This window comes from Heterocephalus glaber, unplaced genomic scaffold (assembly GCF_053883595.1).
Source record: "Heterocephalus glaber isolate CG9 unplaced genomic scaffold, H.glaber_assembly_v1.0 deba00001773, whole genome shotgun sequence".
Classification (NCBI taxonomy): domain Eukaryota; kingdom Metazoa; phylum Chordata; class Mammalia; order Rodentia; family Bathyergidae; genus Heterocephalus; species Heterocephalus glaber.
This window is the reverse complement of record NW_028258463.1, coordinates 9,962,359-9,985,795: the sequence shown is the minus strand read 5'-3', so window position 1 is coordinate 9,985,795 and position 23,437 is coordinate 9,962,359. Positions and strand designations below refer to the sequence as shown.

Genomic DNA, 23,437 nt, shown 5'->3' with positions numbered 1-23,437 from the left:
TCCTATGAGGCAGCCTTTCTGTTGGATGACACTCAACAGCAGCATTCTCTGTTTTGATCCAAAAGACAGGAAAGACTTCCAGATCTGCTTCAGAAAATAGCAAGAATGATGCAATAAGTGTGTTTGATGTGCGGGGGAGTATTTTGAAAGGAATTAATGGCAATGTATCTTTTACTGTAATAATTTTTAATTTGTATATTCACTATATATTTTGATCAAACTGCATGTGTCATACCATACTCACCCTTGTTATGATGTGAGGTATTAACAGTGCTTATGCAGTGAGGTAAACGGTAAGGCGTTGTAATATACAGTGTTTGGCTGCTACATAAAGGTTATTTGAACACAAGCACTGGGATGATAATAGTCAATCTGATAACCCCGACAGCTACTAAATGACTAACAGACGGCACACAGTGTGGACACAGTGAACAAAGCAATGATTCCTGACCCAGGTGGGACCTTGTGAGCTTTCATCAGACTACTCAGATCATTACATAATTTAAAAATTAGGAATTGTTTATTTCTGGAATTTTCCATTTATAACATTTTTGGACCATGAAATGGAAAGTAGAGCCATGAATAAGGGAAAACTACTGTAGTTTTCTCTTTACTATGAACTTTAAAGCATGTATCTAATTGGCTGTGTTTTATTCCTAAATTATGTTTTATCTCAAGGCTATTAACAGTATTGTCTAAATTAGTATATTTGAGGTTGAACTAAATGTGCTATAATTAATTAGTGTGTTTTTATTTCAGGAAGCCGGAACTCCACTGAGTGTACACTTATTCTGACTGAGGGGGACTCAGCCAAAACTTTGGCTGTTTCAGGCCTTGGTGTGGTTGGGAGAGACAGATATGGGGTTTTCCCTCTTAGAGGAAAAATACTCAATGTCCGAGAAGCTTCTCATAAACAGGTAGAACTTAAAACTCAGTCTGGAATCTAAGTCTAGATTCATGCTTGTATTTCATTTCCTCTTTGGGTATTGTGAAATATATCTTAGAGAGGTTGTTGGTATTTTAAGAAATTGGGTGTCCTGAACATGTGTGAATTTGATCCTGAGCACCACAAAAATAAATAATGTTTTTAAATGTGTCCACTTCTGGCATATGTTTTTTGTTGTTGTTGTTGTTGTTGGTACTGGGGATCGAACTCGGGTCCTTTTGCTTGCGCAGCAGGCAGCGAAACCACTGAGCTGAATCCCCGGCCCTGGCATATGTTAACAGACCTTTCAGTCTTATTAAAATGCAGACTGACAGGCATGGTAGTATATTCCTGTAATGCCAGCTATTCAGGAGGCTAAAACAGGAAGGTCATAAGTTCAAATACAGCCTGGGCAATTTTACAAGATTTTATCTTAAAATAAATTTGTTTATTTATTTATTTATTTATTTTGGTACCGGGGATCGAACTTGGGACCTTGCACTTGGGAGGCAGGGGCCGGAACCACTGAGCTAAATCCCTGGCCCTTAAAATAAATTTGTAAAAGGGCTGGGGTTGTAGCTTAATAGAACCTGTGTTCAATCCCCAGAACCACAAAAAAAGAAAAAAAAAATGACAGTCTAATCATTCACAGTACTAGAGTTCAGGAAACCCCAACCAATGTATATTGTTATTCTTTATTCTCCACATTTATAGACAAAACATTACTCTTTTTTCATATGTGTTCATTTCAGATCATGGAAAATGCTGAAATTAATAACATCATCAAGATTGTGGGTCTTCAATACAAGAAAAACTATGAAGATGAAGATTCTTTGAAGACTCTTCGTTATGGGAAGATAATGATTATGACTGATCAGGTCAGATTTGTTAGGAAATTAGACTATTGAACTAAATTAAGCATGTCTTTTTTTTTTTTTTTAGTTCCCCTATTTTAAAAAAAATTTATGAAATTCAATCGTAACTCTTTAATAAGAGTCCTAACAATTCTTTTGTACTTTGACTTTTCCAATATTTTTTAGGACCAAGATGGTTCCCATATCAAAGGCTTGTTGATTAATTTTATCCATCACAACTGGCCCTCTCTTCTACGACATCGTTTTCTGGAGGAATTCATCACTCCCATTGTAAAGGTATGCCAATTTATAAGATGCAAAAATAAATATTCCACCTCGCATCGCAAGGTCCCGAGTTTGATCCCCAGTACCAAAAAATTTAAAAAATTAAAAGAAATAAAATAAATATTCCAAGACCCTTCTTCACTGCTGCGACCCTCACAGGGTAGGGTCCGAAGCTGGGGAGAGTGGTGGGAGATGAAGAAAAGACAACAAAGAGCCCAAGATTATTCTTGATAGCTGGGACCAGGTGGGACCATAGCCTGATGAGCTAATGGCTGCCTGGCATCCAGTGCGTGCTTTATTTCTAGTGTGGGAAGGTAGGGTAACTAGTGCCATGTGGCCACGTGGCCTAGGCTGAACATGATTGTCTCATGATTGGGGCATGCACAGAAAAGGAACAAGGACCCATACTGTAACTGTCTCCTGGGGCTGTGCCATCCAGGATTTACCATCTTAGACTCTAATCTATGGAGAGAAAGGGAACAGGGATTAGGCGAAGGACCACCTTCAGGCTTGACCTGCCTTCATATAAATATAACCCCATAACATGTGACTGTATGCAGGGAACACCCAATGTGAAAGCTACAACTATGTTCTTTACCACAGGTGTCTAAAAATAAGCAGGAAATGGCATTCTACAGCCTTCCTGAATTTGAAGAATGGAAGAGTTCTACCCCAAATCATAAAAAATGGAAAGTCAAGTATTACAAAGGTTTGTAATGAAACCCATATGGAAGTTCTCAGTTTTATATATCATTGTACAAGGCTACGTGGGGTTACTTGGTATTTTGGCTTGGTAGGTTTGGGCACCAGCACATCAAAGGAAGCTAAGGAGTACTTCGCAGATATGAAAAGACATCGTATCCAATTTAAATATTCTGGGCCTGAGGATGATGCTGCGATTAGCCTAGTAAGTTTGAGTTGTATTTTATATATACATTCCTCATTTTTGAAATCACTACTTTATCTAATCAGTTGAAACATTTACATTTTTACCTGTGTTTTATCAAGTAGAATGTTTCTAGTAAGCATGTCACAGAAAAGAACCAGATAGTTTAGGAAAGAAGATTTCTGTTGTTTTTGATAGAAAAAATATTTTGGAACCTATTAGTACTGGTGACATCTTTTTCATCTTCTAATTTCTAGGCCTTTAGCAAAAAGCAGATAGATGATCGAAAGGATTGGTTAACTCATTTCATGGAAGATAGAAGACAACGGAAGTTACTTGGCCTTCCTGAGGTAAAAATTTTAAATCTTTCCCACAAAATGTGTATTTGATCAACATAGGATTTATATTGTAGCAAATTAAATTTACTGAATAGGACTTCAGTAAGAAATTTAATGTAATAAATAATTTTAGGGCTGGGGAATATAGCCCAGTGGTAGAGCTTTTGGCTAGCATGCACAAGTCTGTGGGTTCAATGTCCAGTATCAAAAAAAGAATCTTGGTTCTGCCACCTGCCCTGCAAGTGTAAGGACCCGAGTTCAATCCCTGGTACCAAAAAAAAAACTAGCCAGACACCCTATAATTGTGTTATCATCAACACTGGATCACATATACAACTATGTTCCCCTAAAGTTACAATGAAGCCGAAAAATCACCTACTAACATAGCATAAAGTCAGGGCAAGGGTTACTCATGTATTTCTGGTGATGCTGGTGTAATCAAAGCAACTGTACTTCAGTCTTGTAAAAGTATGGCGCAAACAATTCTATGTTTAGTATAGTTGGTAATGATATATAATATACTTGGTGAGAATGAATAGTGCTTACTGGGTTTTGGTTTTGGTTTTTTCTGGTTACTTTATATATATTTGCTTTTTTCACCTTTTTTTTTTTTTTTCAGTACTGGGGGATTGAACCCAGTGCCAGTGACACCCTACCACTGAACTACATCCCCAGCTTTTATTGTATTTTTTTTTTTTTTTTTTTTTTGACATAAGGTCTCTTAAGTTTCCCAGGAGGGACTCGAACCTTAATCCTCCTGCTTCAGCCTCCCTTAGTGTTGGAATTACAAGCTTGTGCCACTGTGCCTTATAGTGCACATTAGCATTATTTTAAATTGTTTTAAATTTATTGTAGGACCGGGGATTTAACTTAGTGGTGCCTCTGCCTGCCTCGCAAGCACAAGGTCCCTAGTTCAGTCCCCGGTACCCCCCCAAAAAAATTTATTGTAAAACATTGCATTTCTATGCTAGTGGTAGCCACCTACATCTAATATTTACCAAGTCTCTTGATGACATCCTTTTCTTTTGTGCTTGACTTAATGTCATGTTGATTTTTTTATCATGGGCCTAGAAGCAGTAAAGTTGTAACATTTAAAATATACTGGGCATGGTGGTGCACACCTGTAATCCCAGCACATGGGAGGCTGAGGCAGGAGGATCGCCATGAGTTCCAGGCCAGGCTGGGCTACATAGTGAGTTCAAGGCCAGCCAGAATTACACAGTGAGACCCTGTCTCAAAAACATACAAATAAGTATTAATAAATAACATAGGAGGGCCGGGGATTTAGCTCAGTGGTTCCGGCGCCTGCCTTGCAAGCGCAAGGTCCCAAGTTTGATCCCCGGTACCAAAAAAATAAATAAATAAAAATAAATAACATAGGAGTGTGTGTGTACATATGCATTTAAGCCTGTGTAAATACACCAGGCATGTATGAGTTCACATTATGATGTTCACATGACAAAGTTACCTAATAGTGCATTTATCAGAATGTGTCCCCTTCATTAAATGATTCATGACTATTTATAAATATTTTTATTTGGACTGCTCAAGTGTATTGGGCCTGAAAAAAAATTATAAAGGCAATGCACTGTTTTTCTAACTGTGCAGCAATTAAGTTTGCTTTGTCTTTATGTACGTATGTATGTATGTATGTATGTATGTATGTATGTATGTATTTATTTACTTTTTGTTACCGGGGATGGAACTCGGATCCTTGCACTTACGTAGCAGAGGGCAAAACCACTGAGCTAAATCCCCAGCCCTGCTTTGTCTTTAAAACATAAAGTACTTCTGCTTAATTATATTTTGGGGGAAAGTAAGAATCATAGAAATAATAGTTATATTTACTGAAAAGAAAATTTTGCTGGGTGTGGTGGCACATGCCTATAATCCCAGCACTTGGGAGGCTGAGGCAAGGGGATCACTGTGAGTTTGAGGCCAGCATGGGCCACATGGTGAGTTCAAGGCCAGCCTGAACTACACAGGGAGACTCTGTCTCAAAAAAACAAAAAAAAAATTTAAAGAACAAAGAATGTCTTGTGCTATTATCTGTTTCTTCTCTGTAAGAGAATCTGTTTTTGTCTGTCTGTACTAAGTAACTGCTTTGAAGATAATGACACAGTGTATTAACTGTTGTTTTCCTCTTACTATTTCGTTAGGAAATTTCATTTATTTTTTCATAAAGTAAAATTTTTAAAAAAGAAATGATAGTTCTAAGCAGTTTGTTTGGGTCCCTCAGGATTATTTGTATGGGCAAACTACCACTTACCTGACATATAATGACTTCATAAACAAGGAGCTTATCCTGTTCTCAAATTCTGACAATGAGAGATCTATCCCATCTATGGTGGATGGTGAGTTCCAGTTTGATGTTCTGTTTTAGGAAATGGAAATTGGTGCTCAGAAACAGTTAAATTAAAAGTGCTAATGTTTTCCCTTCTTTCAATTTGAAAGGTTTGAAACCAGGTCAGAGAAAAGTTTTGTTTACTTGCTTCAAGCGGAATGACAAGCGAGAGGTGAAGGTCGCCCAGCTGGCTGGGTCAGTGGCGGAAATGTCTTCTTACCATCACGGTGAGGTGAGCACAGTCTAGGGTGTGTCCAGGAAGCGCTGCAGCAGAATAACCCAAGACAGGGCCGCCCACTCCCGGCCCTCCTGGCCCTCCTGCCCCTCGGGAGCTTTCCTATCAATAAATATCTTCCTACTTTGAAAAAATAATAATAATAATAACTGCAAGACATTATCCAGACACATTAGGTGCGAGTATAAGTTGTAGTAGTACAAGTGGAGTAAGCAAAAGCTAAGTAGAGAACAATTTGGTAAACTATATCAAACTATAAAAGTGTGCCTGTTTTTTTTTTTTTTTTGGTACTGGGGATCGAACTTGGGGCCTTGTGCTTTCGAGGCAGGCAGCGGAACCACTGAGCTAAATCTCCAGCCCTAACACTTACAGTTTTAGAAAAAATATTCCTACAAGCATACTCACATTTGGGTCTATAGTCATATTTAGTGATGTTTATTTGCTATAAGTTGTATTGTATATGTGTATGGAATCAGTGACACAAATAAAATGCACTAACATTGAAGACTGTGCGTAGTCTGTTGCCAGATGGGGAAAAAGGCAGAAGAATATTGAATGCAAAATGCCTAGGAGGATACATCCTGAATTGTTCACTTTCACTAATAACCATTTTTATTTTTTATTTGGTACCAGGGATCGAACTCAGGACCTTGCACTTGCGAGGCCGGTGGTGGCACCACTGAACTAAATTTCCAGCCCCTAATAACCATTTTTAAAAACTACAGTGCCAGCCAAGTGTGGTGGCATACGCCTCTAATCCCAGCACTCTGGGAGACTGAGTCAGGAGAATCCTAAATTAGAGTCCAGCCTGGGCAACTTCACGACTTAGCAAGAACCTCCCTCAAAATGAAAAATAAAAGAGCTGGGGATATAGCTCAATGTGAAGGCCTTCAGTTCAGTCCCCAGTACCACAGCAAAACAAAAACATTATTTGCAAGTTCCTAGAAAATTTAAATGTAATGGTTGTGCTATTTACAGCTTTAAATCACTATACAGTGAGAACTCGAAGTATTTACCCAACTTACATATGTTAAATGCCTGCCTTGTACCATCCATCCACCAATCTGGGATGTAACCTTCTAGACAGACCAGGTATATAAAAAGTCCATGTAAAATGTGTTCCCTGCCTTCAAGGCATAATCACAGTTTAGCCAGAGGCCCAACACATACTGTAGAGTGAATAGATATCTGCATGCTAGAACAGAAATGAACTTCATCTTATGATAGACGTGGAAACATTTCATTTTCCTGAGGGAAGGACAGGAACTTTCCCTTCAAAGTTAAGTCAAATTTGATAGAAATTAATGGAAGGCAAAAGCCCTGAACTTGGGCCACTTCCACCATCCATTTACATGGGAAAAGAAAGTATAAATGTCTGAACCTCATAATGTTTGTGCTTAGTCATCATGATGGATATACATTATCTAGGGTAATGAATCTTTCTCCTTGCAGATGTCACTAATGATGACCATCATCAATTTGGCTCAGAACTTTGTGGGTAGCAATAATCTGAACCTCTTGCAGCCCATTGGTCAGTTTGGTACCAGGCTGCATGGTGGCAAGGATTCTGCTAGTCCTCGATACATCTTCACCATGCTCAGGTGAGTGTGCTTTCCATTTCTAGTCACTTGCTATTGCCAATGTTTTTTTCTTTTTTCTTTTTTTGGTACCAGGGATCAAACTCAGGATCTTTAGCTTGCGAGGCATCTTTTTGGCTTTTTGAGACAGAGTCTTGCGCAGTTCAGGCTGGCCTTGAACTCCCTATGTAGTCCAGGCTGGCCTCGAACATGCAGCAATCCTCCTGCCTCAGCCTCCTGAGTGCTGGGATGAGAGGCATGCACCACCACACCCAGCCTGTTTCCAATGTTGAAGCAATGTGAAACCAAAACTTTTAAAAATTAAATGTATTAGAGAATATTGGGATCTAGTGAACAGAGGCCAGGGCTGCTGCTATAAACACCCTACAGGATACAGGTCAGCTTCTCACAACAAAGAATTATCACTTGGCATGGCATTTGCACACCTGCAATCCCAGCAGTCTGAAGTTCAAGCCCAACCTGGGCAATTTAGCAAAATAGCAAGACCCTATCTCAAAATTAAAAGTTTTAAAAGGGCTGGAGATGTGGCTCAGTGCCAAGGCCCTTGGTTCAGTCTGCGTTACCACCACCAAAAAAACAATTCCATTCCTGACTTCTCGTCAGAACTCTGACAGCCCTTAGTGTGTGACTAACCTTTTCAACATCTCCCACTTGGCTATCTAATAAGTTCCTCAGACACAAGTCCAAAACCAACTCCTTCCTTGCCTTTGTAATGGAATTCTACCATTCTGTTCACTCAGACTAAAACTTTTGGAGTTGCTCTTGGCTCCTTTTCTTACCACTTCCACCCAATTCATTAGCAAATCCTATGGGCTCTGCATTGGGAAAACTAAGCTGCCCCCTCTCATGTAAATGACTATCATATAATCTACTGTCCTTTCTCATAGCAGCCAATCAATTTTTCAAAAGTAGGTCATTCTGGTTCAGAACCTTCCACCTGCTCATTCAGAGTGAGCTTAGCTAACCAGGCCTTACACGATCTGTACCCCCACTCCAAATATCTTCGGGTTCCTTTTCATGCCATCGCTACTCCAGCTCTGCTGCCTCAGCCTTCGCTCAAATGTGCCAGGCACATTCCCCTCCAGTCTGTCTGCAACACTTTGTTATCCACATGGCTCTTTTCGCCAGGTTTTTTTTTCTTTCTCTGCTCAAATATAATCCTATCAGAAAGGCTTTGATTTTTCTTAGCACATTTTTTTTTTTTTTTTTAAGAGACAGGGCCTCAGTGTGTTGCCCAGGCTGTCCTCAAGATTCCTGGGCTCAAGCAATCCTCCTACCTCTTGAGTAGCCAGGGCTACTGACACACGCTGCTCATACCTACTCTAGTTTTCTTCTAAGGCTAAGTATTTACCCCACCACTTAACAAAATGTATGTTCCATAAAATTTTGTAAAATAATATCCTTTGATTGTTTTCTTTAGCCCTTTGGCTCGGTTGTTATTTCCACCAAAAGATGATCATACATTGAAGTTCTTATACGATGACAACCAACGTGTGGAGCCTGAATGGTACATCCCTATCATCCCCATGGTGCTGGTGAATGGTGCTGAAGGGATTGGCACTGGGTGGTCCTGCAAAATCCCCAACTTTGATGTTCGCGAAGTTGTGAATAACATCAGGCGTTTAATGGATGGAGAAGAACCTTTGCCGATGGTAACTATTATGTGTATTAGGAACCTTATTTTTCCTCTGGATTCAGTTGATTGGACTATATGACTAAAGAGGATGAAAATTTATTTCACCCTTTATTGTTAGTTGTATTGTTTTTGTTTTTTTGGTACCGGATATTGAACTCAGGTCCTTGCGCTTGCAAAGCAGGTGGTGGAACCACTGAGCTAAATCCCCAGCCCTGTTAGTTGTATTGTTGAACACTGTCTTACTTCCCTGTTGCTGAGACAAAATACCTGACACCCACACGATAAAGGAGGAGAAGTTTATTTTGACTCACAGTTTGTAGAGGTTTCAGTCCATACTCAGCTGCTCCAAAGTAGTGCGCCATGGCAGTGGGGCTTGGTAAAGGAGAAACAATCTGGCAGCAAGCAGCAAACCTTCCTTTCCCTTTTCATTCCATCCAGGCTACAAGCCTATTGGTTGGTGCCACCCACACCCACGGTGGGGCTTCCTCTTCAGTAACCCCCTCACCCACAACTATGCTAAACCAATCCATGGAATGATCCAGTTATCACACACCCGTGATCCAGACACCTCCAAAAGCCCACCTGTGAGTGTAAGCCATGAAAACACCTTGTGATTTCTGTCGTTAGCATCATATTTACAAAACATTATTTTTTTGAAAACCAATTTAGCTTCCAAGTTACAAGAACTTCAGAGGTACTATTGAAGAGCTGGCTCCAAATCAGTATGTGATTAATGGTGAAGTAGCTATTCTGAATTCTACAACCATTGAAATCTCAGAGCTTCCCATCAGAACATGGACCCAGGTAAGTAACTGTGGCTTTCTTGATTTTGTGGTTGGCAGACTTTTTGCACTATTGCTCTTGGTCATTGAGGAGACTCCTTACAAAAGGATTGTTTGTTTCTTTAGACGTATAAAGAGCAGGTTCTAGAACCCATGCTGAATGGCACTGAGAAGACACCGCCTCTCATAACAGACTATAGGGAATACCACACAGATACCACTGTCAAGTTTGTTGTGAAGATGACTGAAGAAAAACTGGCAGAGGCAGAGCGAGCCGGACTGCACAAAGTCTTCAAACTCCAAACAAGTCTCACCTGCAACTCTATGGTATGTCTTTTTTTTTTTTTTGGTACTGGGGATCGAACTCAGGACCTTGAGCTTTCAAAGCAGGCAATAGAACCACTGAGCTAAATCCCCGGCCCCTATGGTATGTCTTATTGTGTGAAAGATGTGTACTTCAGCTTGTATTGAAGATTAATATCAATTTTTAAAGATATCTTCTGCTATTTTTATAAATTTTACTGAATTTATTGGCTCATAGCTCTAACCTTCTTCTCCTTTCCCAGGTGCTTTTTGACCATGTAGGCTGCTTAAAGAAATATGACACAGCGTTGGACATCCTAAGAGACTTCTTTGAACTCAGGCTCAAATATTATGGATTAAGAAAAGAATGGCTCCTAGGAATGCTTGGTGCAGAATCTGCTAAACTGAACAATCAAGCTCGCTTTATCTTAGAGAAAATAGATGGCAAAATAATCATTGGTAATGTTTTTGTAATAATCCTCTCTACTAAAAATGTAGTTATGCTAATCTTTCATTAAACATTGCTGCTGAGAGTGATGGTGGGAGGGAGGGCAGAATCCCATGTAGCTCACCTGGTTGCTGAGGCAAGAATTTCTTTAAAATATTTGATTAGGAATTTACACTTTGAAAGTGAGCTTCTCCTAGATTGAGTAGTTTTTTTCTTGTGCTGGAGACCAAACCCAGAGCCTTGCACAGGCTAAGCATGCAGTCTGCCCCTAAGTTACATCCCCATCTCCCAGACCGAGCATCAAAGTTTACGGCTGGGAATGTAGCTCAGTGGCACTGCACCTGCCTCAGAACCACAAGGTCCTGAATTCAAGGCTCGATGCTAAAGGAAAACAAAGATTTACTTGCTATTTAGACAGGAAGAAAATAGAGCTAGAAGACTATGTAAACTGGTTTATCACAAGAGAAGATCCCAGCTGACAAAGAAGAAAAGGCAAGGGCTGGGGATTTAGCTCAGTGGCTCCGCTGCCTGCTTTGCAAGCACAAGGTCCCAAGTTCGATCCCCGGTACCAAAACAAAAGAAGAAGAAAAGGCAGGAAGGGGGATTATAAGAGACTTGATAAGTAAATGGCACCCAAAACTGAAAAAGTAAAGTCATTTTGGTAATGGGAATTGTACTCGGGACCTTCCACTTGCGAGGCAGGCAGTGGAACCACTGAGCTAAATGCCCCACCCAAAAAAATCAAGTCTTAAAGATTCTTTTTTTAAGAAATCTATAAGAAGTAAGTGAGGGGTTAAGTGACCAGGAAGAAGAGTTTTGACAAGCTGGCATACAAGGAAGGTTAAAAGAAATAGCTCAGAGCCAGTGTGGTGGTACATGCCTATAATCCCAGCACCTCAGAAGTTTGAGGCCAGCCTGGGCGCCATAGCAAGACCTTGTCAGAAAAAGAAGAGAAAGGACAGAGCTGGGCTGGGAAAGGCAGCTAGTTTTAATGAGTTATAGTAGCAAACCCCAAAACACAGTAACCCTAGTGAGCAAAGGCATAGTTTCTGATGGCACACAAAAATGTTTAGCTTGATAATTACATGTCTGTTTGGATACATAGTTACAGAACTAGCGCCAGCATATCAGCCTTCTTATTTCAAAGATACTGCTTAAGGCAAACCTAAAATGCATGGTACTGGACATGACCTGAAGGAAAAAGGGACTTCTCCTTGGCTGGCATTAGGAAATTCTAGGGACTGTGGAGTCTTCTTGAAGAGCAAATATCAGGGTCTAAATATGTGATCAAATTTAAGTTAATTGAAGAAAGGTCGTGTATTAGTCACTTTCCCATCACTGTGACAAAAATCCCTGACACCCACAACTTAAAGGAGGAGAGGTTTATTGGGTTCACGGTTTCGAGGGTTCTGTCCATGGTCAGCTGGCTGTAAGGCAGGAAAGGCACAGCCAGAGGGCACAGCACAGGACAGCTGCTCACCCAGGAGGCAGAGGAAGGTGGGAGGAGCCAGGACGAGGATGCACCCTTCCCAGCACATCCAGGGACCACCCCAACCAGGCCCTGTCTCCTCAACACCCCAACTCCTCAGTGAATTAATCCCACTCATGAGCATGGCACCACCATGACCCACTTACCCCTAAAAGCCCCACCTGTGAACACATGAAAAATTTGGGAGACATTTTAGATCTCAGCCATAACAGGTGGTACAAAGCTCCAGATAGCGAGTGACTCTCACTGGGCCTCAAAGTGTAGTAAGTTAACTGTCCTGAGCACTAAAACAGAGATAATGCCAAAAGAGGGAATTAATGTATCATGGAGGACCATGATTAAGAGAGTGTCAATCTTTGGGTGGGTGGAACAGAAAACTGGCCCAATCAAGTGTTACAACAAGCTGGAGCTGGGCATGGTGCTTCAGACCTGTAATCCCAGCACTTGGGAGGCTGAGGCAGGAGCATCTCTGTGACTTCAAGTTCAAGGCCACCCCTGGGCTACATACCAAGACCTTGTCTCAAAAAAAAAAAAAAATTAATTAAAAAGACAGGAACCTAAGTGACGTAGAGGTATATGAAAAAAGGTTTTGATTCCCTTCATTCTTTCAAGAGTCATGATTAGATGACAGCCTCATTTATGATTTGACTTCCCCCTTGTAATTTACTTCTGTTACTGATTTGGGGAAAACATTCCTTTCTAAACCAGAATGTACAAATGAATGCAAAACAGAAACAGTTTGATTCATAGTTTTAGTTTTTTGACTTAATGTGGTAAAACCTTATCCATTTCCTGAAATCTTACTCAAAACCATTATCTCTGTTTACATCTTTTAAATAGAAAATAAACCTAAGAAAGAATTAATTAAAGTTCTGATTCAGAGGGGATATGATTCAGATCCTGTGAAGGCCTGGAAAGAAGCCCAGCAAAAGGTAGCGTCTGGCTTAGCACCCGCTGGTTCCACAAGGGTTGCATTTCACATCGCCCGTCAAGTTGACATTTTCCTCTGCACTTTAGGTTCCAGATGAAGAAGACAATGAAGAAAGTGACAGCGAGAAGGAGACTGCCAAGGGCGACTCCGCCGCAGATACCGGGCCGACCTTCGCCTACCTCCTTGACATGCCCCTCTGGTACCTGACCAAGGAAAAGAAAGACGAGTTGTGCAAGCAGCGAAGCGAAAAGGTGGGCTGTCCGCCACGGGCCTGATACTGCTCCTGCAGAGGGAAAGGAAACAGCTGTGTGTGAGTAAAAACGCTGCTGTGCACCCACTAACTCAGCTTTCTGGTGACCCTATAAAGGAGCAAGAGCTGCACACACTGAAGAAAAAGAGTCCGTCAGATCTGTGGAAAGAAGACTTGGCTGCTTTTGTTGAGGAACTAGAGGTAGGCACTCTGTAATGCCCAGGTTAAAAGTTCTCTCAATGAGGGGCCGGGGATTTAGCTCAGTGATTCCGGCGCCTGCCTCGAAAGCGCAAGAACCCGAGTTCGATCCTCAGTACTAAAAAAGAAAAAAATTACATCTTCACTACTGATGATGTGCTTGGTTGTGGAATAGCTTATACAAATTTGTCTTAGGGTGTAACAGGCTGAAATCAGTTTAGCTGTTGCATTTTAGATGGTACAGGTTTTCCTTCGCTTCTAAACTTGCTTTCTTACAACCCTTTTGTAGGCTGTTGAAGCCAAAGAAAAACAAGATGAACAAGTAGGACTTCCTGGGAAAGGAGGGAAACCAAAAGGGAAAAAAGCACAGATGGCTGAAGTTTTGCCTTCTCAACAAGGAACAAGGGTTATTCCTCGGGTGACGGTAGAGATGAAAGCAGAGGCAGAAAAGAAAATTAAGAAGAAAATCAAGGTGAATACTCTGGCAAGCAGTACATGTAAATACTTTAAGCATATTTTCACTTAGAATTGAATGAGTTGTATCAAATTTCTAACCCCATGGTTTGGAATTTATCCTATATCTGACTATAACTTTCTTAAGCACCTGATTTTTTAACGTTTAACTATCTTTAAAAAAGTTATACATGTACCACTATTCGAGCTCTTAACCAAAACCCAAAGAAGAAACATTCCTTGAGCGTGTATATATTTGTATATTTAACTGTTTGTTACTCTAAACTCTAAGGTGGCAGAATGTCAGCTCTGTGTCTTGCTGTCTTTTTGTTTGCTTTGGTTTTCACATCTTGCTGTGTTTTAGAGTGAAAATACTGAAGGAACCCCTGCGGAGGACAGTGTGGAACTGGAAAGCCTGAAACAAAGGCTAGAGAAGAAACAGAAAAGAGAGCCAGGTACTGCATTGCATTTTAAGGATAGTGGCAGAAGGCAAAGCGGAAATTGTGTCTGTTAGCACTTCCACATATGGCACGTTTTGTTGAGTTGGTATAAGTGACATGGAGGAGGACCACATCTGAGTTACACTTAACCATCCTTATCATGTCCCTGGGATTTGGCTCATTTTAGAAGAGATCATTTTGTAATGAGACAGTTCATTGATTTGACAACTTGAATTCTTTAGGTAGGATCTATGAAGATACTCAACAGTTATTAGATCTCACTTTGTAGCTAACTATGAGGTCCCAGTATCTAAAGTTTCTTGAGAACATCTTTAGAGTTCAGTCAGCATCATGCCTGGGATATAGGTAACACTCAGTAAGCCAAGCAAAAAGACAGTTCTGTTAACTAACAGATTATGTGTTTAGCCAGGCGTGCTGGCACATGCCTATAATCCCAGCACAAGATGCTGAGGTAGGATTGCCCTGCGTTCAAGGCCAGCCTGGGCTACATAGTGAGACATGCTGGCTCCAAAAGCCAAAAAAAACGACAAAAAAAGTAGATTATGTTTTGTTGGGGGTTTTTTGAGTGTTTACCTTTTTCACATCTTTATTGAGATAGTCACATACCAAATTCATCTACTTGAAGATTAACTTTTAGTGATTTTAGCTAGTCAGAGTTTTAGATCAGTCTATCACCCCCAAAGGACACTAGCCATTAATAGCCACACCCATTTTGCCTTTGGTATACGGGCTCCTCCCAGTTGTGGGTACACACCTCTAATCCCAGCACTCTGCAAGGCTGGGGTGGAGCATGGCAAGCTGCACCCCACCCTGTGAAACCTGGCAACCTGGAGAGACCCAGCCTCAACAGAAAAGCTAGGAGAAGGCTGGGGGTGGCGCTCAGGCCAAAAGCCCTGGGCTCCATCCCCAGGACCACCAAAAACTTTTTTTAAATGAAAAGATTTATTTGTGGACTCGCACTTCCATTCCATTAATTGTTCTCTAAGTAGGATCTATGGCCTATGCATCTTGCGTAGATCTCCTTTTGACAGATAATTTGTGCTCAGCTCCAGGGCACACACATATATCAGCTCATATACAAGATGAATGAAGGGCCAGGGATTTAGCTCAGTGGTTTCACCGCCTGCTGTGCAACCGTAAGGACCTGAGTTTGATCCCCGATACCAAAAAAAAAAAAAAAGAACAAGATGAATGAAATAAATGAAAATATCAGTATTTTTAAAAAGTAATGAAAACACTTTGTCCATGCTCTGCTCTGCAGCATTATATATTGGCCCTACACTGCCACACACATGCACCTCTAACCCTTGCTATCTGTCATGTACGGTGCATAACCAGTCAGTTCGGCGCTTTGAGCATCCGTGGTACCCAGCATTTTGAGGGGACAAGAAACGGGAGAGTGTGGCATTAGTAAACCTCGAGAGGTTGCTGTGGAGGGTTCTACAAAAGACACCAGCTGGGTATGGTGGTGCACACTTGGAACCCAGCATTTGGGAGGATGAGTTGGAGCCCGGCCTGGGTAGCTAGCAAGACCCTATCTCAAAAAGGGGGGTGGGGGCCGGGGATCTAGCTCAGTGGCACCCCACCTGCCTGGCAACCGCAGGGTCCTGAGTTTGAACTCCACTACCAAAAACAAGGGGTAGCGAGTGTAGTCTGCACTGCCTAGGTTCACTCCTCAGTGGAGGAAAGAAAGGAGGGCAAGCAGGCACTGCACGGTGGGCACTGTAGGGGTCTACAGAGAGGTTGAGGTCAGCGTGGGCTCCTACTGATTACAAAGGCTTTATAAAGACAGCGCTCGGTTAGAACCTGCACAGTTGGTAAGACTGGGAGAAGAAACATGAGCGTGTGGTGTGCACAGGACAGAGGTCTCCTCAATGGGGAAGTTCTCTACTGGAAAACAGCAGAAAGTCGGTAAGCACTGCGTTGTGGGGGAGATTGGTTAGATTTGATTAGGGAACAGGAACTAGGTGAACCAGAGGTAAATTCCCCACAAGACTGGAAAGGGCCACGCGGAGCTGTTCCGGAGCTGCCCGAGTTATGAGGGGTGGGAGGCGGGGCGTGTGTGACCACGGTGGGCGTGGGAAGGAGCCATCATGCACGACATGCCTTACATCGTGTCTGTGCTGAGCGAGCAGCCTGTCCATTTCTCTCATCAGCCTGCTCCCGGCACCGCCTCCGTGCTCAGGGAGCCTCGGAAGTGTGGCCGAGTGGTGGATGGAGAAAGCTGAGTCTGAGGTCCACAAGTGATTGATTCATTTCTGTCTCCCTTCTAGGTGCCCGGGCAAAGAAACAAACTACCTTGCCATTTAAACCTATCAGAAAAGGAAAGAAGAGAAACCCCTGGTCTGATTCAGAATCAGATATGAGTAGTACTGAAAGTAATTTTGATGTCCCGCCACGAGAAATAGAGCCACGGAGAGCTGCAGGTAAGGAAGCTGAAGAACATGCCAGATAGGCTGATGTAAGCCGGCCAAGAACTTGAGGGGGCTTAGTCCTGGAAATCACTGTTTCTGAGTGGTAAATTATACTGTTTGAAAAACTGAAACATTTTTAGGGGGTTAAATGGAAGTTTACATGCACGTGAAGTGTTACATCAGTATGTGCCTAAGTGGTTTTCTTGCCCTCTGGTTCCTTATACGTATTTTTTTTTTGTACCGGGGATCGAACTCAGGTCTTGCGCTTGCAGGGCAGGCAGTGGAACCATTGAGCTAAATCCCCGGCCCTACATGTATATTTTTAACAGCAAAAACCAAATTTACAATGGATTTGGATTCAGATGAAGATTTCTCAGATTCTGATGAAAAAGCTGAAGAAGACGATTTTGTCCCATCAGATGCTAGTCCTCCTAAGGCCAAAACTCCCCCAAAGTAAGCACCTTTAAGGCGGATTTTGTCAGCCTTGTTTCTCATAGTAGACAATATGATTTGTGTTGTTTGATACACTGAACAGCTGGTTCTCAGGATGTTGTTGTTTTTTTCTTCTAGATTTACAAAAAGAGAACCAAAGCCACAGAAAATCACCGTGTCAGGTGTGTATTTAATAGAAACAGTAAGACGTCTGCTTTCACCGGGGCATTCGGGTCCACATTATCCAAGTACTTTGAAAATGAACTGGAGTTCTCATTAGCACTCTCGCTGTTGTTTATTAGGGCTCCCAACTTAATGTACTAAATGTAATCACAGCACTAGCCAGGTACCGTGCTAGGTGCTAGAGATGCTAAAGATACAAAGGGCTCTTGTGAAGAGTTCAGAAATTAGAACAAAGCTGTCGGAGTGTGGTTAAAGTGTTGGGGAAGAGTGTTTAAACAGTAACTGGCAGGGCAGCAGGGACACGCAGTGAGAGGGTTCTCATGTGCTGCTTTCCCCGCTCTCCTGGCCACGTAAAGTAACCGGCCTGGAGGCTGCAGGTGCTGAGGACAGGGAGCCACCTGCTGACCTCCCAGCCCAGCCTGAGGCTACAAAGCCACCTCCTGAGAGAAGCGCGACCATGAAGAAGACCACAGCAAAAGGTAACCCTAGACCTTTGGCTCAGGTCAGCGCTGGAGTTCCCGACCGGCTTCCCCAGGCCTATTCCTTTTTCTGTGAAAACTTGCTACTGACATCGCAGTAAGACATTTTCCAAATGGAAGCAGTTTCTTTTAGATCTTTATAACAGTATAGTCAGGAAGCTGAAAGCCAGCATGCTTCTCAGAATGCCAGGCATATAGCTCATTTCTGTAACAGGGTTACAAAATATATATAAGCAGTTGCAAATGTTCGATCTTAAAACATAATTTAAAAACGGAATGCTTAAGAGTACTTCAGTTCTCTAGAAGTAACTATTTCCAGCTCTCTCAGATCCTTTTCCTACGTCAGATGTCCACAGTCAGGTGGCTAAAGAAAGTTCACAGTGAGGAGAAAGCCAGAGAATGACTGATCGCGCCTGCCTCACAAGCGCAAGGTTCTGAGTTCAACCCCCAGTACAGAGAAAGTATAGAGAATGACGATGATGATGCCTGGGCTGACTTGCAGGTCAGTCTTCTGCCTCCACTGCTGGAACCAAAAAGAGGGCAGCACCAAAAGGAGCCAAAAAAGACCCAGCCTTGAATTCTGAGGCCTCTGCAAAGCCCGATCCCGCCAAAACCAAGTATCGACGCAAAAGGAAGCCATCCACTTCGGATGATTCGGATTCTAACTTTGAGAAAATCATTTCTAAAGGAGCCACAAGCAAGGTATTTATCCCCGTTTTATCCTTTTGTTGCGTCTTTGTTGCTGGTTTGGGGGTTTGGGAGGAGGTGGGATGCTTCTGAGGGTTGAACTGGGGTGCCGTACCACTGAGCTGCATCCTTAGCCCTTTCTAAAATTTAAGACTGGGTCTCGATAAGTTGCCCAGTCTGTCCTCGAGCTTCCAATCCTCCTGCCTCTCCCTCCCTAGAGCTGGGATCAGAGGTGTGTGCCACCATGCCCAGCTTGCTGTGTATGTTTTTTTGTTGCTGTTGTGGTTTTTTTTGGTACCGGGGATCAAACCTGGGGCCTTGTGCTTGTGAGGCAGACGGCGGAACCACTGAGCTAAACCCCCCAGCCCCACTGTAGATGTTTTGAGACACGTGAGCATTTGCTAATAATTTGACATATTTTTGATACAATAAACTCCTAATCTATTAATTTTTCCTGTGTAGTTATTACAAAGTTTATTTAGTTGTTACAAAGTTAATTATGACCCAACTTAAGCACTGGGACAGTTCTACCTTGCATTTCTTTCTTTCTTTTTTTTTTTCCCCTTGCATCTATTTCTTACTACTAGGTGGAAGGGGAAAGCCCAGATTGCAGGGTAGAAATTACGCTGTTGGGTTTATGTGGTGCAAATTACTTGGCTTCCAGCAGCGTGCCTGCCTCGCAAGCGCAAGGTCCTGAGTTCAATCCCCGGTACCAAAAAACAAATCACGTGGCTTTTCTCTTTAGAAATCCAAGGCCGAGAGCGATGACTTCCAGATGGCCCTCGACTCCTCCGTGACTCCTCGGGCAAAATCCGGGCGCACAAAGAAGCCTATAAAGTACCTAGAAGACTCAGACGATGATGACCTGTTTTAAACTGCGGTGATTGCTTTACGGAATAGTCTTACTGAGCCCAAGACTAGTTTTAAAGTTACCCTAAGGTCTTAGTCCCCTTCCTCTGGTTCAGGCTGGAAGGTATTTTAAACGGGACCTCAGAGGGAAGGAAGGGGAGCCCGAGGGAGGACCGAGGAGGGCAGCGGGCAGCTCCCAGCTCCCACAGGGACCTGGGCACTGTTATCTCCCATTTTGTCTTTGTCTTTTGTGTTTTCTTTCATCTGTAAAGGTGATGTTAATGTTAATCTCTCCCAGACTTATGCGAGCGCTTTGATTTAAAGTGTCCCTCTGCCTCCGCTCCTACTGTCACTACAAGATGGAGCACCCGGCTTACAGGCAGTGTGCCATCCCATAGGACTTGACGGTTCTGTACGAATGCTATCCGCTCAGCCTATCATGTGCTGAACTTCTGTGTAAGCAATGAGAAATTGCTTGTATCCTTTTAAATTCATCAGAGGCTGAAGAAAACCACCTCGGCTAAGTCCACGTGACCTCCACACAGTGGGCAGGCGGGAGGAACTATACCCGTGCCCAACCACTCCACTCGCCCCACCACTGCCCGGCCAGCATCAATCAGCCGCTGTGCTCACCCACGCTCTGGCGACCGCCCGACCTTCCTGGAAGTCTCCAGAATCCAGCCTGGAAACCTCAAGACCTGTGCTGTTCCGTGTTCCTTGTTGATGTCGTCGATGTTTCTGTAAATACTTACTTTGTCTTTCTAGTTAGCTCATTTCCAGAAATTTTATACTGTAACAAAATGATCTAAACATCACAACTTATGCTTCCCCTTTTTTTTTGGTACTGGGGATCGAACTGGGGTCCTTCCGCTTGCAAAGCAAGCGATGGAACCACTGAGCTAAATCCCCGGCCCCAATGCTTCCCCTTTTTTAAACCTGTACTAAGCCTTTTCCTCATCTTAAAATAAGTCCTTTTCAAAAAAATAAATGAATAAAATAAGCCCTTTGCAGACTGTTCATTTTCTGACAAGCTGGATGGGCTTTGGCAGTCCAGGAGCTGGGGCTCTGTGACTGGATGCGGAACGAGAAATAGTTTTTCTTTTTCGGTTGTCTTTGAGACAAGCTCTGGCTATGTAGTCCAGGCTGGCCTCGAAGTTACAGCAGTCCTGCCCCAGCCTCCCGACTGCTCAGATTATAGGCTTGCTCCACCACTGCAGGCAGTCTAGAATATTTAAATGATATTTAAATATCAGGTGTGAGTGAATGGCTGTAGTCCCAACACTCTGGGAGGCTGAGGCAGGAGGATCAAAAGCTCCAGCCCAACCTGGGCAACTTTCGTGACACCCTGTCTCAAAACTTTAAAGAAGGGATGGGAATACCACTCAATGCAAAGGCCCTGGGTTCAATTCCCAGTACAAAAATAACCAGAACAAAAACTATGTGTCCCGAATCGCTCACTGCATGCCTCTAATCTCAGCATGCAGGAGGCTGGGACAGGAGGATCACTGAGTTGGACCACCCTGGGCTACACAGTGAGTTCAGGGACAACCTGCACTGCAAAGAAAGATCCTGTTTTCCCAAAACATTTAACTGTACAGGAAAGTCCTGGTGAGCAGACAGAAAAGATGGGAGACGGTCCTGTGTAATTTTATCAGAGCTCCACAATGGCACATTTATTGTGTGTAAATTGTATCAGTGATCTAGGGCGAAGCTCTGTAACACAGTATAATGCTCAAAATATAAGCCAGTCCTGCGCACATCGGTGCTTTCTTTTTGAGGCAAGGTCTCACTATGTACCCCAGGCTGACCTTGAAAACGCAACTCTCCTCCCTCAGCCTCCTGAGCGCTGGGATGACAGGCGTGCAGCACCACGCCAGCTACAGAGTGTTCAGGGGTCCTGCTGAGAAAGTACAGCTTCCGATTCAATGGGGCTGGGCTGGGGCCTCAGATTCTGCATTTCTCACAAGTTCCCGAGTGATGCCAGCACCACAGGTTGTGGCCCCTTCTTGAAATAACGAAGGCATAACCCGAAGGCCAGTCACTCTGCCGTGTGTTCCCTGGGCCCGGGAGTGAGAGACGCCAGGCGCCGTCCCACCCAGGCCCGCCGGCTGAGAAGCACTTGTCTTGGGTTTGCGCTGCTGGTCACTGAACCCAGGCTCTCCTCTGTATCTTGAGACAGCGTGTCACAAAGTTGCCCAAGCTGGACTTGGCCTTGCGATCCTCCTGCCGCAGCCTCCGAGGGCTAGGATGGGAGCCTTTGTTCAGCGAGCCGTCCTGCTGATTCTCAGTGCCATGATGTTGGGAACCGCTGCCCTGGGCACCAATGGGCACACAGCGGTCACAGCCGAACTTCAGCTGCTTCTCTGGATGCAATTTGGGTGGTTTCTATCTTCTTTTCTGGACTCTTCTGTAGTTTTCAAACCAGCAAATATTTTCTATCAAAACAAAAATGCCTTTTCTGTTGTTGTTCATAAAAGTAACACAGTTCTGGTTCGGAAGCAAAGAACTGGGCCACACCGGGAACTGATCACAGATGTTCCTCGATTTCCACAGCCCGGAGCCTCTCCAGACCCCAGCAGGCTGCCGGGGCGCCAGGCACCCAGGGTGCGGGCGAGGGGGCAGCGTCCTCCGACCCGGTGCTCGGGCCAGGTCACAGGGAGCTCCTCTTCTTTTGAGACAGAGTCTAGTCCAGGCTGGCCTTGAACTCGGTCTGATGCTCCGGCCTCAGCCTCCCAAGCTCTGGGCTGACAGGCGAGGCTGGCTTGCGGTCCCTCTTTGGACAGCACCGGAGGAACCGCGTTCACAGGCTTCCCACACACCCGCCCACCCGGTCTGTCGCCCTGCACAGCGTGGTGCCCGACCTGCCCGCTGAGGACACCCACCACGCCCCGCGAGTCACTGGGTGGCAGCCAGCGGGTGGGCCGGGAGGCCTTGTCCCACTCAGCCGGACCCTGACCCGGTTACACCTGGCATGACCGCAGGTCCTTGGGAGTTTTTACGCAAGAAACCCACTGAAAAGGAGAAGTAAGGGCCGGGGATCAGCTGGGTGGCTCGGCCCTGCTCGCCCAAGGCCGTGGGTTGTCCCAGGCCGGATGAGACATACACTTAACCGCCGGGGGGCGCGCGCGGGAGGCCGCTGTGGTCAGCTCTGCGCAGCATCAGCGACACCTCCGCTATCGGGCAGGTGCCCGTGCCCGCGCTGTGGCCTCGCGCTGGGGGACAGTGCGGGTGGCCCAGGCTCCCCACCCGCCCGCCTGGACCCCTCTGCGCCCCACTCAGGCGGGGTCTGATGGGTTTTTCCAGGCTGGGCCTTGGGCCAGGCAGGGATAGGCCCGGGACAGCAGGAGGGGCGCGGGTGACAGCTCTGCCTCAGCGGGAGAGGGGAGACCCGCGGAGCCCCCCCACATCCTGTTTCCAGCATGTGGGGCCCGGGCTCCTGCTGCGCCTTTGGACTCTGGCCAGGGTGGCGTCCCCCACCCAGGCCACTCCAGAGCGAGTGCTGAGGCGGGAGGAGACCAGGCGGGAGCCCACCCGGGCACAACCCTGAGCGCTGCAGGCTGGGCGGGGCCCAGGGCCTGTGTCCTCCCCCGAAGAGGAACAGGGAAGGGTCCGGCCACCTCCACGTGGCAGCCTCCAGCCCCACGCAAGCCCCAGGGACAGCCTGGTCCCAGACGCCCCCTGGGAAAGCCAGCCAGGCTGAAGCACACCTGCTGCATGACCCCCTGGCCTCAGTTTCCCTGATGTACACAGTGCTGGGCTCAGGATGCTGTGCAGGCTGGGAGGCTCCTGGGGAGGTGCGGGGGTCCCCTCGCCCTGCAGAGTCTGCATCGGCCACCCTCCCCCAGAGCAGAGGAGCACCTGCACCTCTACACAGACACATCTGTCATCCCAGCACTTGCAGGCTGAGGCAGGAGGATCAAGAGCTCAGGGGCAGGGCCAGGGACTCAGCCCAGTGGTTCCGCCGCCTGCCTCACAAG

General features: G+C 44.6%; 1 protein-coding gene across 4 annotated transcripts in view; it reads left to right on the top strand.

The window, feature by feature from the left end:
* Positions 1-20,460, top strand: part of Top2a (DNA topoisomerase II alpha) — a 29,185-nt gene extending 8,725 nt beyond the window's left edge. The window contains exons 12-36 of one of the 4 annotated variants that reach the window (XM_087202181.1): positions 760-917; positions 1,678-1,803; positions 1,966-2,076; positions 2,668-2,773; positions 2,862-2,971; positions 3,208-3,300; positions 5,528-5,642; positions 5,743-5,864; positions 7,320-7,468; positions 8,886-9,117; positions 9,771-9,905; positions 10,010-10,210; positions 10,450-10,645; positions 12,964-13,055; positions 13,141-13,305; positions 13,422-13,505; positions 13,792-13,974; positions 14,320-14,410; positions 16,690-16,842; positions 17,160-17,283; positions 17,401-17,444; positions 17,802-17,924; positions 18,427-18,626; positions 19,357-19,491; positions 19,959-20,460. In XM_087202181.1, the coding sequence (XP_087058307.1) occupies positions 760-917; positions 1,678-1,803; positions 1,966-2,076; positions 2,668-2,773; positions 2,862-2,971; positions 3,208-3,300; positions 5,528-5,642; positions 5,743-5,864; positions 7,320-7,468; positions 8,886-9,117; positions 9,771-9,905; positions 10,010-10,210; positions 10,450-10,645; positions 12,964-13,055; positions 13,141-13,305; positions 13,422-13,505; positions 13,792-13,974; positions 14,320-14,410; positions 16,690-16,842; positions 17,160-17,283; positions 17,401-17,444; positions 17,802-17,924; positions 18,427-18,626; positions 19,357-19,485 (3,242 nt within the window). In that variant the 3' untranslated portion in view covers positions 19,486-19,491; positions 19,959-20,460. Of the gene's footprint in view, positions 1-759; positions 918-1,677; positions 1,804-1,965; positions 2,077-2,667; positions 2,774-2,861; positions 2,972-3,207; positions 3,301-5,527; positions 5,643-5,742; positions 5,865-7,319; positions 7,469-8,885; positions 9,118-9,770; positions 9,906-10,009; positions 10,211-10,449; positions 10,646-12,963; positions 13,056-13,140; positions 13,306-13,421; positions 13,506-13,791; positions 13,975-14,319; positions 14,411-16,689; positions 16,843-17,159; positions 17,284-17,400; positions 17,445-17,801; positions 17,925-18,426; positions 18,627-19,356 lie in introns of all 4 variants that reach the window. The other 3 variants (XM_087202180.1, XM_087202179.1, XM_087202182.1) reach the window with 3 other exon arrangements.
* Positions 20,461-23,437: the final 2,977 nt, after the last annotated feature.